At 31.6% G+C, this 12131-nt stretch overlaps 1 protein-coding gene across 3 annotated transcripts in view; it reads left to right on the forward strand.

Annotated features, from left to right (window-relative positions):
- Positions 1–12131, forward strand: part of LOC127730342 (low-density lipoprotein receptor-related protein 6-like) — an 80367-nt gene that overhangs the window by 50800 nt on the left and 17436 nt on the right. For 2 of the 3 annotated variants that reach the window (XM_052238714.1, XM_052238712.1), the window contains exons 2-3: positions 7978–8013; positions 11942–12122. In XM_052238714.1, coding sequence (XP_052094674.1) covers positions 12037–12122 — 86 coding nt within the window. In that variant the 5' untranslated portion in view covers positions 7978–8013; positions 11942–12036. Of the gene's footprint in view, positions 1–4313; positions 4439–7977; positions 8014–11941; positions 12123–12131 lie in introns of those variants that run through there. The other variant, XM_052238711.1, reaches the window with a different exon arrangement.

The raw sequence follows: 12131 nt of genomic DNA on the forward strand, positions 1-12131 counted from the left end.
CATTCCTAACATCATTGCTTATAAGATTGAGTTCAGTGTTTCTGTACCAACATGTGTTAATGTTATAGTCCTAATCAAGTATTGTCGAAAAAACGGAAAGCCAAATGCATGGAAAATTGAAGAACACCAGCACGATGGTCCTGAACAGAACAGCGAAAGTTGTTTTTGGTCAACTTAAACTAAGGGATAACAATTAATAATAATTTACAATCATGTCACTGGAGAAGTTTGAATGATGATACCGTGACAGCCTTAAAGCAATGGAACTGACCAAGTAGTAGTATAATATAAGTTTAACTTTGGCTCTTCTGTACATGTTCTTTTTGGTGATATATCTTCCGTACGTATTTATGTATCACAGGCTTTCAAACCCTTGGTTGTGAGTTTTCCTGATAAAAGTTAATCAAGAAAAGCTCTTCACATCTTCCAAATTTATAAAGAGTCATTTTCATGTTTTAAAATGACAAAATCAATTTTGCTTGTCTAGAAAATGTTTTAAATCCATTATTTTCCGGTATATCATACGATTTGTTCCCCGTGAACATCCACCGATATCCGTTTTTTTCCAGTAATGACTGTTGTAAATGTTTTATGCTAGTATGAAATTAAAACATTGAAGAACATCAAAACAAAGGTCCTGAACAGAACAGCGAAAGTTGTCGTGCGTCAATTTAACCTCTGGAATAATACCGATCCGAAGACGTTACATATTAGCATGATGTAGACGACCACAGAGGTTCAGAAAACATGACTATGTCAATTTCATGTTCACATATTCCCTTAGCCACTAGACAACAGTGATAATCTTTCTAGCCGTGACATATATTCTAGCGTTAACCACCATGCAAAGGACGTTTGTACTGTCCAACATCGGTTATTCGGTAGCGACCTGGTTTAATGAGGCATCGCCAAACACGGAGACACCCCTAGCTATGAATATGCACCTAGGAAGTGCTGAAGTATGGTCAATGCTGGTATACAAATATAAACATTTTGTTTTGACAAATTGCATTGTCAAAGCTGAAAAGAAAGTTTAAAAATAAAGAAACCTTTCACTTCAACATCGTTCTGTTAAATTAGCAGGATTTGCTTTATTTTTTATTTTTTGTTGTTGCATATTTCTATTGTTTAGGTTTTTGTAGGTTAGTGGATTAAAAAGATGCCATTTTATGTTATCATTACTGAATGGATTTCTTTAGTATTTGATTTTAACGTCCTCTAAGCTTTATAAGTTTAACAGCTAAGTACTCTGATAATAAATAAACACAATGACAGGAATCTTAAAAAATACTGAACAGTAAAACAGACTCCACCAATCACCATGAAATCTCCGAAAGTAAAATGAAAAAGTACAAGGTACAAAATATGAACCTGATTAACGTGCGCAACCATCTTCTACCTAAAAAGACATGATTTTCGTTAAAGTAAAACTCATAATAAAATGCTGGCATTGATCATTTTAAATATTAATTGAAAAAAGAAAGAAACCAGAAGTGACAACTCCATTGTTCTTGGCCCTTTTCAATTGTCTCGCTCTGAGTTCAAGCGATTCCGTCAGTTTGTGTGTGTTACTTTGATCATTCTTCTTAATCGATTTATGAAATCTGAGCATCGTTATAGGACTATATACATTTGATGTATGGTAATAGTTAACGGTAGATAGCTATAAAGAGTCAACTTCGTTATCATATATAGCAATAACTTACCTTACATACTAAAGTAATGTAATCAGTCGTTAATTCCTAGGTGCTGCATTAAAATCTTTTGGAATCAAATTCCAAGATCATCTAGATCCACTTTTGTCATTTCAATTTTTAAGATATACCTAACTTAGTATATGTAATGATGTTCTCATCTTTAATGCTACACAGCTGAATTGTATTTTTGTTTATGTTGTAGTCGTAAAAGTCAAATGGTTTGACTTTTCATGTTAACAATCTTTCGAATACTCAGACAAACCAAACAGTGTCAATTCAATTCTGTATAAAATCGAACATTAACAGACTAATAGATTTCTACAGGAATAAGATGGCATATTAGGGATTTAGAGTTCTTTTTTAAATCAGTTCTGATTGTTGCTCTCCATGGACTTAACAAATTTATCTACCATAGGTTTGATTCACGAAACTGAATGCACAGACGATTTTGATTTACAGCATCGCATTTTGTTTCTGTAATTGACAAAGCAAGTACAGAAATAGACAAATATTGATTATCAATCAATTTGCTATAATTGTCGGATTACCTCCTCATTATAAAAGCAATAAATGAATTTACAAGTTGATTATGCAAGAACAGGATCAATCGATAAGTTTTCCAGTCACCGTGAAAATGTCAGGCTAACAAGAAAAATTGCAAAGTTCTTTTAATTTGTCAAAGAAAAAATTCGATTTTTAAAGTATAATATTAATCTTCTTGAGAAATTTACAGTAATCGAAAAAGAGTAACATTTGTTAAATTCATCGTCCAGATACACGGTGCATAACTGGTTTGTGAGGTCTTTTTAATGTTATTTTAGGCTTATCGCTTTCTGAATTCTATTTTTTATAAGGACAAATTTTCACAATGCAATACAGTGCATCAAACTAATTTGATATCATCTATATTGTAAAACCTTCATTCTTCCTACAACAGAGGCTTAATTACTTAATCTTAATTTAAGTACCGGACTTATCCAACATAAATATAATGCATTTGTTTTGACCTATGGAGCATCTCACACATTTGAGTTATCTCCCATTTTATCAAAGGGACATCCAACTAAAAATAAAACAATTATAAAACATGTTCTATAGCTCAATAAGATAAAGCTTTCCCAGGGAAGCTTGATAAAATTTTCGACAATATACTTAATGATACAAGCTGAATTCATACCGTAAACAAGTTTTATGAACTGCAATAAAGAGATAGATAAACACAGTAATACCTTTTTCTGAACATGACACTACCACATATTTTCAGAGATATCATAGTTTATTTGCTTATTAAATAGATATAATCAGGTAAAATAAATAAAGAAACATACAGTTTTCTCAAGTTTCGTTGTATGTACAAACACTTTCCATGCATGTTAAAGAAACACTTATAATTGATAATTATATTTGGTAATAACATTCTCCAGAACTTTTGCCTAACAAGTCAAGAACCTTGAAGGGACACTAAAATGATGAATGACGTAATTGCAGTACCATACAAATGACCTTTTTTATTATAGTATAAAAGAGAGGCAAAAGATACCAATTGGACATTCACTCATGAGTCGAAAATAAACTGACAACGCAATGGCAAAAAAAGAAAAAGACCAAATTTAAAGACAAACAAAAGTATACAAAAAACAATATAAAACTAAAGAATGTTTAACACGAATCCCACCAAAAAACCGGGGGTGATCTGAGGTGCTCCGGAAGGGTAAGAAGACCCTGTTCCACATGTGGCACCCTTCGTGGAATTTAGAAATTTTAGGGATTTTGCAGGGTGTGTTGTCCTTTAGTTGACGATTCTAATTTTCATTTTCTTTATTGATGCTGTCTTATTGGAGTTTACTTTGCAACGTTTATAATCATCAATATTAAATCAGTTTAACTCTACAATTTCGTTTATGCAGCAAAAAAACATCTGATTGCGGGATGAATTATAAAAGATACAGCTTGATTAATTAATAACCAAAATATGTTATGTTACGCTATGATCGGAAAATGCAAAAACACACATGTGCTTCTTCGATTTTAAATTGTAGTTTGCATGTACTTGAATACTTAGTCAGACTGTCACAAGTATATATCAAGCGAATATTGCTTCGTGAAAAACACAAATTTTAGAAATCCAGAAAAATTACAGGAAGCAGGAATGTTGTTTAAAAATTTAGAAACGCACTTAGCTTAATGTATCACGAGGAAGACTTCAAGCTGACAAAGCAAAAGATTGACAACATTCATCTTTAAATATGTATATTTATTTCAGAAGAAGAGGATGCTCTTTTGAAAATTCATAAGTTTTCCTTTTAACAAAAATAACTTCCTTGATTTAATAATGAAATATTATTCCACCAATCTAGCAGGAAGGTTATCAATAAAAAGTCCATACAACTTTGTCAGAGTGGGATAATTTAATCCATGTGCACGCAATCGATGAAAACATTAAAACTATCAAAAGCAAAAAACTGAATGGTTTTATTTAAAGGTAAAAGAAAAAACCTGACATATTTTAACAAAATTTGCAGTTCTCATCATATCATTAATTCAACTGCGCATAAAAATATCAAAAACAAAGAAATTAAAGATCTAGAACCACCCCATTCCACTTGTTTATAAACAAAAACATTTAATCTAGACTAGTCTAAGGTTTTATTGAAAAGCAATCCTGTAACACTACATTACTACTATGTTTACCATATTATCAAGCACAATCTTAGCATTTTACTTGGTGGAATTAAAATTTGGTAAGTTATGATTAATCTATATAATGTAATAATTAAATACAGAATTGGTTAAAAGATGAATTTTTTCTATATCATTCCGAGACTCCAATATCAGCCCGTAGCGATAGAAGTTGATCTGATACATGTATCGGTAGACGGATGATAACCGGACTGACATGGAACAGGCCATTTATAAAATTGTTTAACATACAACATATCCGTCTAGTGACCAGGGGCCGGTTTCACGAAGCTATCGTAAGACCTGTCATAGGATATATCTTAGGACATGTCTTATGATACTCTTATGACTATCCTATGACTTATCTCAGACCTCGCCTCGAAGCTGTCTTAGGATGATCTTAGCTAAGATATCATAAACCTGTTGCCAGCTCTTTAAATTTTTAAATATTAAAATGGATTTATGGAAAAACTCATGTAAATGTAGTATGTGTTTCCCATAAATTATTAAACGTATTTATTAATATTCCGTAATTAGATAATTTGTAAATATTGATATAAAACATTAGTGTATAGATAGATATAGGAAGATGTGGTATGAGTGCCAATAATACACTAATATACTTATAAAAATTCAAATTCAAATACAAATTTGAGAAAAAAAAAACCTAATAAAGTGATGATCATTTTTTTTTGTACAAGTGAGTTGAATTCAATTTGACACTGCATCGAATGTTCTTTATTGATAAATCATTGTTGATAATCCGTCAACCTATAAAGATTTAGTTAGGAGCAGGAAAGGGAGATTAGATAATAAAATAATAATTAGATTATTTTCAAAATTACTATAGAAAATAAGTGTAATTTATATAAATAAACTTATGACTATCCTAAGACCATCATCAGACACCTCTCGTGTAGTCCTAACTTTATGACCATCTTTAAGAGATGTCGTAACTTATGACCACTTTATGAAACCAACTTAGGACTAAGATATGTCGTAAGACCATCCTAAGACATGTCTTAGTCCTAAGACAGCTTCGTGAAACTGGCCCCTGGGTAGGTAGAAAACTTAACTGATTATATCTGTTATTTTACAAAGTGATTAAAAGACAAATATGGAAATGAATAATTGTGTGCAAGTATCTACATATTTGAAATTATGTTTTTTTTTCAAGGAGACAGAAACCAGGCATATATTGAAAATCAATGTATAATTGCATTCTTTTAAAAGATAGATTGAAGATAAGTAGAAATATTACACTACGTTTTTCACTTGAAAACTGAAAAATATATAACTTGGTTAACAAAAGATGTAAATGTCTTGCACAATTTTAGTTGAAAACTAAAACTGAAATACGCAAACTTACCAAAGTTTGTCATGCTATTTAATATCCAATTCTTATATAACGTCATGCTCAATGTAAATTAAATAAAATAAACATGCAACGATTTTTAGTATTATCATATCATAAGACAATTTTATTACATCGCGATGACCTTGAGGTCATTCCGATGTATTGCTATCGCCTAGATTTCCATTATGTAAATTAGTTTTGGGTTTGTAACCGATCTATAAACATGATAAATATGCGCACATAAACGAGTGCAAAATAACATTCCTTGTCATTTGATATAAATACATCTCTTCAATGAATACTGATAAAAATATTTTTGTTTACAACATAAATTAATAATGTGAAAATGTTTTGTAGTTAGATATATATATATTAGTAAAAAATCATTGATAATATCAATACACACGTACCGAAAAATTGTGTTAAAGCATGCGGAAGAATATCTCAAAGAACATTTTGCGACAGGACCGGTAACTCTGTAATTGTTTTTGCGGGAAAATATGAATGCCTACTCGTATCCAATCTTAGAAAAATCGAATTTTTACAGAAAAGTGTCCACCATGCACTTGCATTGCACTATTATTAGAACAGTAGAATAGAATGATATACAAACGGATGCAAATCATATATATATGTAACTATTATTTTAATATAATATATAACAACAAATCAGTGTATACTGATTTGTATCACTACAATATAATAGTTATTACGGTGAAGTTGAATTTCCTGTCATTTATTCATCATACTCGCACGCACTTGTCTAGAAAAAAATATATCTCTGTACATTAACCTCAGTTTCAGGTAAAGAGATATGTTGTTTTTTTTCTGAGACAAGTGCTTTTGACCATCCTCAAGAACTTGTGGTCATCCGATGTTCAGTACTTCAGTACTTTGATTATAGCTACCTGATGAGCTCACGTAGGTTTTCAACAAGTGGATTTTGCATAATTGTGTTTTTGTCAACCTACTTTTTGGGAATAAGATATTGAATGCTCTTTTTTGTGTTATCGGATACAAATTTGGGGAAAGTCCATACTCCTATATGTATCACGTTTTTTACCAAAAAAAATAAAGTGAAAACCGGAAAAATGTGTATCGCCGCCATGTTGTTGAAGGTTTTTTTTGCGCATTGTATGAAGACCCATATCGACCCTTCTACCATATATATGCACCCTTCGAAAGCATCTTCTTTTTTGTAAGCAAATAATAAAAATATATACATGAACACTAAATAAAATTGTTTGTTAATTTAACATATCAGACGGCGGGAGCCATTATAAAGAATTATCAGCCATGGTAACACGAGTAGCACTTGATTTAAGCGCATCATTCCGATATAGGTTGCTTACATCTCTGGCTGTATGAGGAAGGTGCTATCTGATGAGCTCCCAAAGGTTATTAGTTTTTAACATGTGGATTTTGCATATTTGTTTTACTTTTCACCATAAACTACTCCGCGGCAATCAGATATTCAAATTTTGAGGAAATCGTACGCTCCCTTGTGGTGTAGTCCGATACAAATTTAAGGGAAATTTTTATATCTAATTGCCGAAAAGTCTTTTGCGTTTTGGGCGAGAAACTGTAATCAACAAATTAACATATACAAATTATTCAACATAACCGATATCGACAATCGACTCCTTGTAGAAGTTATTGACCTTCCATGACTATTTTTACACTTTTCGGTGTTTTTGGCACTTTTATTTTTAAAACTCTGATAGCTGGACTATCTACAACAAAGATGATCGATAAAATGAGATCATCAAATAATTATATATATATAAGTCAACATTACTGAACCTGTTCATCGAATTCATTTAGGAGTTATTATCCTGTAATGGTGAGTTTTATCCTTTTTGTGTGTTTGGCTATTATCTTGAAAACAATAATCGATAGAGATAAACTGTCTCCTGCAAATATAAGATTACACATTTTAAGCATTTATGGCGATTATTGGTACTTTGATAACTACACAAAAATAGAGAGAAACTGTGAACAGCAAGACGAGATCTACAACAAAATTGTGGAAATCGCTAATTGACTTCTTTTTGGGTTGTTGTCCTTAATTGGCTTTACCTTTTTTTTCAAATATTCTCCGAGTGGATCTAGACCAAACTTGGGCATTCTTACTTATTATGTGCAAGATAACTGCCACTATTACTGCTAATGATTTAAATACTGCATAGTTTTACCAGTTGGGAGATTAAGGTTTCTGTGAGCCATCTGTTTTTATCACTTCAGGTAATGGAGAGGAGATTACCCCAGGATCATGCAGTTGTAAGTATATTTGTTTGTATAGCACTTACTTTATTTTCCACATTTACAACAAATTTTATTTTCTCTAGAGTTAATATCATATCTTTCAGTTTCAATAAGTAATGTATTAGAAGATATTTTGAACTTGTAAAATGCTTTGCTGTAATGCATAAGTTTAAGAATAAGTTTAGATAAAGTATAATAATACTGTTAAACTGTAAGGGCAAATTTATCATTTTCTATCATAAATTTAATGCATATTACTTCGAGTTCTTAAATACACTCAAATAATATATTAGCCAAAGAAATCCATACATTTCAAATGTTGAGATGGGGAAAATCCATATAAATCATTTATTATATATCTAGCACATTTGACAGTAAACTGACCATTTTCACGTTCTTAAACAAATAATGCTGTTTATTGAATGTGTCACTGTTTCCGATTTTACCTCTACAAGCCAAAAGTATGATGATTTTTGATTCATGTTTATTTTCTGGCACTGAAAACGATTGTTTTGATTCTGCTGCTGTCAAATTATTATCAACGATAATCGCATATAAAAAAATAGGACTCATGAAAGTACAAACGCAGAAATCAAGGTTTATTTATACCCGATAGGATAAGATAGCATACGGATAACTGCAAAAATGCAAAAGACAGACAATACAGTAGAAAGTGACCGATGTTGGATTCACTAGTATATTGATTTTTCTTTCTCTATATGAGAACCACTTTGTTTTAAAAAGTGTGCCATAAATATTGCCATAACATCATCGATATGTGTGAATAAAAGTCTAAGACCAATCTAAGAATTTCATTCGATGCTCAAATCCTTTATAGTCATCACAACGTAGTAACGGGAGTATACAGAATTTCGTTTCGAATGTTAACGAAGCCAAGATTGTATAAACACATTATTACTTTGCACAGATGTGGTCATGGCGAGAATTTTCCGACGTTTTCCAAGACATGTAAACATGCATAGGGGTTCAAGTTAATTAGTTATAAAAATATATAGATTTGTTACATGTACATGTACATTTGGTAATAACGTGTACGTTCTTGAAATAGGTGTATCTACTTATAATTTAAACCAAACATAGAAATACAGCAGTCTATGTTGCTAATGTGCAATAACTGTGAAAATATAAACCACAAGTTTATTTCATATAAATTTACTATATCTTTAATGGCCCTGAAAATAAAATATGTCACATTTTTATAGATAATTTACATATCTTCAAGGGTTCTGTATCCGAATATAAGTGAAAATTACTGTTAAGAATTGAATTTCTAGGTAAATAAATAAATACATCAACTATGTTTTGTTTTTATTCTAATGTAAAAAGAATTGTATGCCAAACCTCCGTGTTTTGTGACCTGATTTTATGTTTCTCCCTCATCTGTCAAATATTAACTCTATGCGTTGGTCGAAATCAATTCCACGGCAGCTATTTGACTGTTAAAACTGTGGTAACAGAGCGAGTTAAACTTGTCTTTCTTTGTTCGTTAATCATCTGTTTTAATATAGAAAATCTACAAAAAAAATATATGAATGTAAAATATACAAGGCTGAAACATTTAAAAGAGGGAAAACCATAATAAAAAAATAGTAGCATCCAGTCCAAATATATATCAAGTAACAGCACTATTATTGCTGTTCTTTATCTTTGAATCAGCCAGAGCATAATGTTTAAGTTACTGTAGATTCATTCATTTTGGTGGACAACAATGTTCATGGATTGAGGGAAAATTGTATTTTCGTCGATATTTGATTTAGTAGTTTTGCCAAAGTCTGTATCTATGCCATAGAAAAGTACTCCGTCTTTGAACATTTAGATTTGTCTTTTTTAATGTTCGGGTATTTAAACATAACAAATTAAATCGATTGTCTTTTGGCAAACAAAATTGTTACAATCAACACAAACATCAAAATCGTTGTTACCAAGTAACTTGATGTAAAGAGAGTTGAACACATTCGAATAAAAGCAAAGTGTATATAAATAACTCTACTTTATTCGTAGTTTTTGTACTTAACACATTCCATATAGCTCCATACTATGAACTATTACTCAGTAAAACTATGACGGTTTTAGGATTGAAAACCTCGTCAAATGTGTACCAGGCTTATAATTTTGTACGCCGGGCGCGAGTTTCGTCTACATAAGACTCGTCAGTGGAGCTCAAATTAAAACAGCTGATAGGCCAAATCTAATACGGTTTGAATTATAGATAATTTCGAAAGATGTGCCAAATACTGCTGAGGCAAAAAAAAAATTATACCTGGGAGTAGAAAAATCCTTTTCGTCATTTTCGTTGCAGTAAATTTATAGAAAATGAACAAATCAATGATATTTCATGTCAGTTTATAAGTGTGGCTTCTAGCATGGTGATACCATCGGGGAAGAAACGTCCACCAACTGTTTAAGCCCTACATATGTAAATAGGTCTTTTCGCCATTTTTTTTTCTTGAACTCTGCCCCCTTAAATATGTACAATTTCATGCGAAAAATTATTATATCGTTTTACACATTGTACACTGAACGCTTTTTTAACAGTGCAATTAATAAAAAGACAATGCGTTTGCAGTAAAGTAAAAATAATTTAATTCGTTTTTACCTAAATAGAAATTGTTTTCTGCTTCTAGTCTCCTTTTTTTAAAAACTTTTCAATGTATTACATCGATGGCTTTCTATTTTACAAATACCATACTTACTAATACACAAAACACAAAGAAACGAACAACACACGACCCAGATAGCCTGATTCGTTTCAGGCACATAATTTGGTGGGGATAAACTTTTTTTAGTTTAAAGTGTGCTGACATCGGACTCGGACTTCTTTTAAACTGAGTTTTACTGTGCGTATTGCTATGTATTTCTTTATTCTACATTGGCTAGAGGTATAGGGTGAGGGTTGAGATCTCACAAAACATGTTTAACCCCGCCGCATTTTTGCGCCTGTCCCAAGTTAGGAGCCTCTGGCCTTTGTTAGTCTAGTATGTTTTTTAATTTTAGTTCATTTATATGTTTTGGAGTTTGGTGTGACGTCCATTTTCACTGAACTAGCACACAATTTTATTTAGGGGCCCATTTCCATTCTCAATTTTATAAGGTTGAGTGCTCGCAAACAACCCAACGCATTCGTAGCAATTCAGTAGTTGTCAGTAGTTGTCGTTGGTTGCTGTCTGTCATATTTATTTTTTGTTTATTGTTTTCTCAAAATCAGGCCGTTTGTTATGTCGTTTTAATTGTTTTTTTATTTTTGTCATGTCGGGTACTTTTATAGCTTACTGTGCGGTAGGGGTTTTGCTCATTGTTGAAGGCCGTACGAGGACCTATATATAGTTGCTAACATCTACGTCTTGATGGTGTCATGCGATTATTTGTCTAATTGGTAATTAAAGTACTTCTTATTTTTATATTATGTGGGAAAACTCCCTCTTCGCCTATTTACATTTAGAAAAAGTAAACACACAATCAGCCTACATAACTTAGCTACAAACTGGATGACAGCACTAACTTGAACGATAAAAAAAAAGACGGAATTTAGTTATCAAGATGAAAATATGCTCGCTATAGAAGGAAAGCCAAAACAATATTGTATCAAGCTACAAATCACCTTAGTAACGAAAAGTGGTGAATATGTTAAACAAGAATTGTCAAATATATATCATCTCCCAACAAAACAAAAATTCCATAATATATGTTAACCCATTATCGAAGTTCCTGACTTTGGACAGGCATCTGATGTCTATATTTTCTGTCTCAACCCTTTTTTATTGGCTTTGCCTCGGAGTAGATTTCATCTTCAACGACATAAATAGAACAAGATGACATTATTCTGCTTATGAACTACATCTAGTTGCAATTTTTAAAAATTATAATATAATAATAAATCAAAAATAAAAAGAAATTGTCCTGCTAATTCGTCAAATGACTTTAGTTTCAGGAATTGGACCACAACTTTTATTTTCCAACAACACACATGTATTGTTGAACGCTTTGGATAGTGACAATTCAAGGACTCTTGTGGAGACTATGGCTGGTTCTGTTTTATTTGTTGACTATCATTTCGTGGATGGATCTATTTACTGGTCAGATCTAAATAAGCAGATAATCAGCAGGTACCATTG

Source organism: Mytilus californianus, unplaced genomic scaffold, assembly GCF_021869535.1.
Source record: "Mytilus californianus isolate M0D057914Y unplaced genomic scaffold, xbMytCali1.0.p SCAF_2, whole genome shotgun sequence".
In the NCBI taxonomy this organism is placed as follows: Eukaryota; Metazoa; Mollusca; class Bivalvia; order Mytilida; family Mytilidae; genus Mytilus; species Mytilus californianus.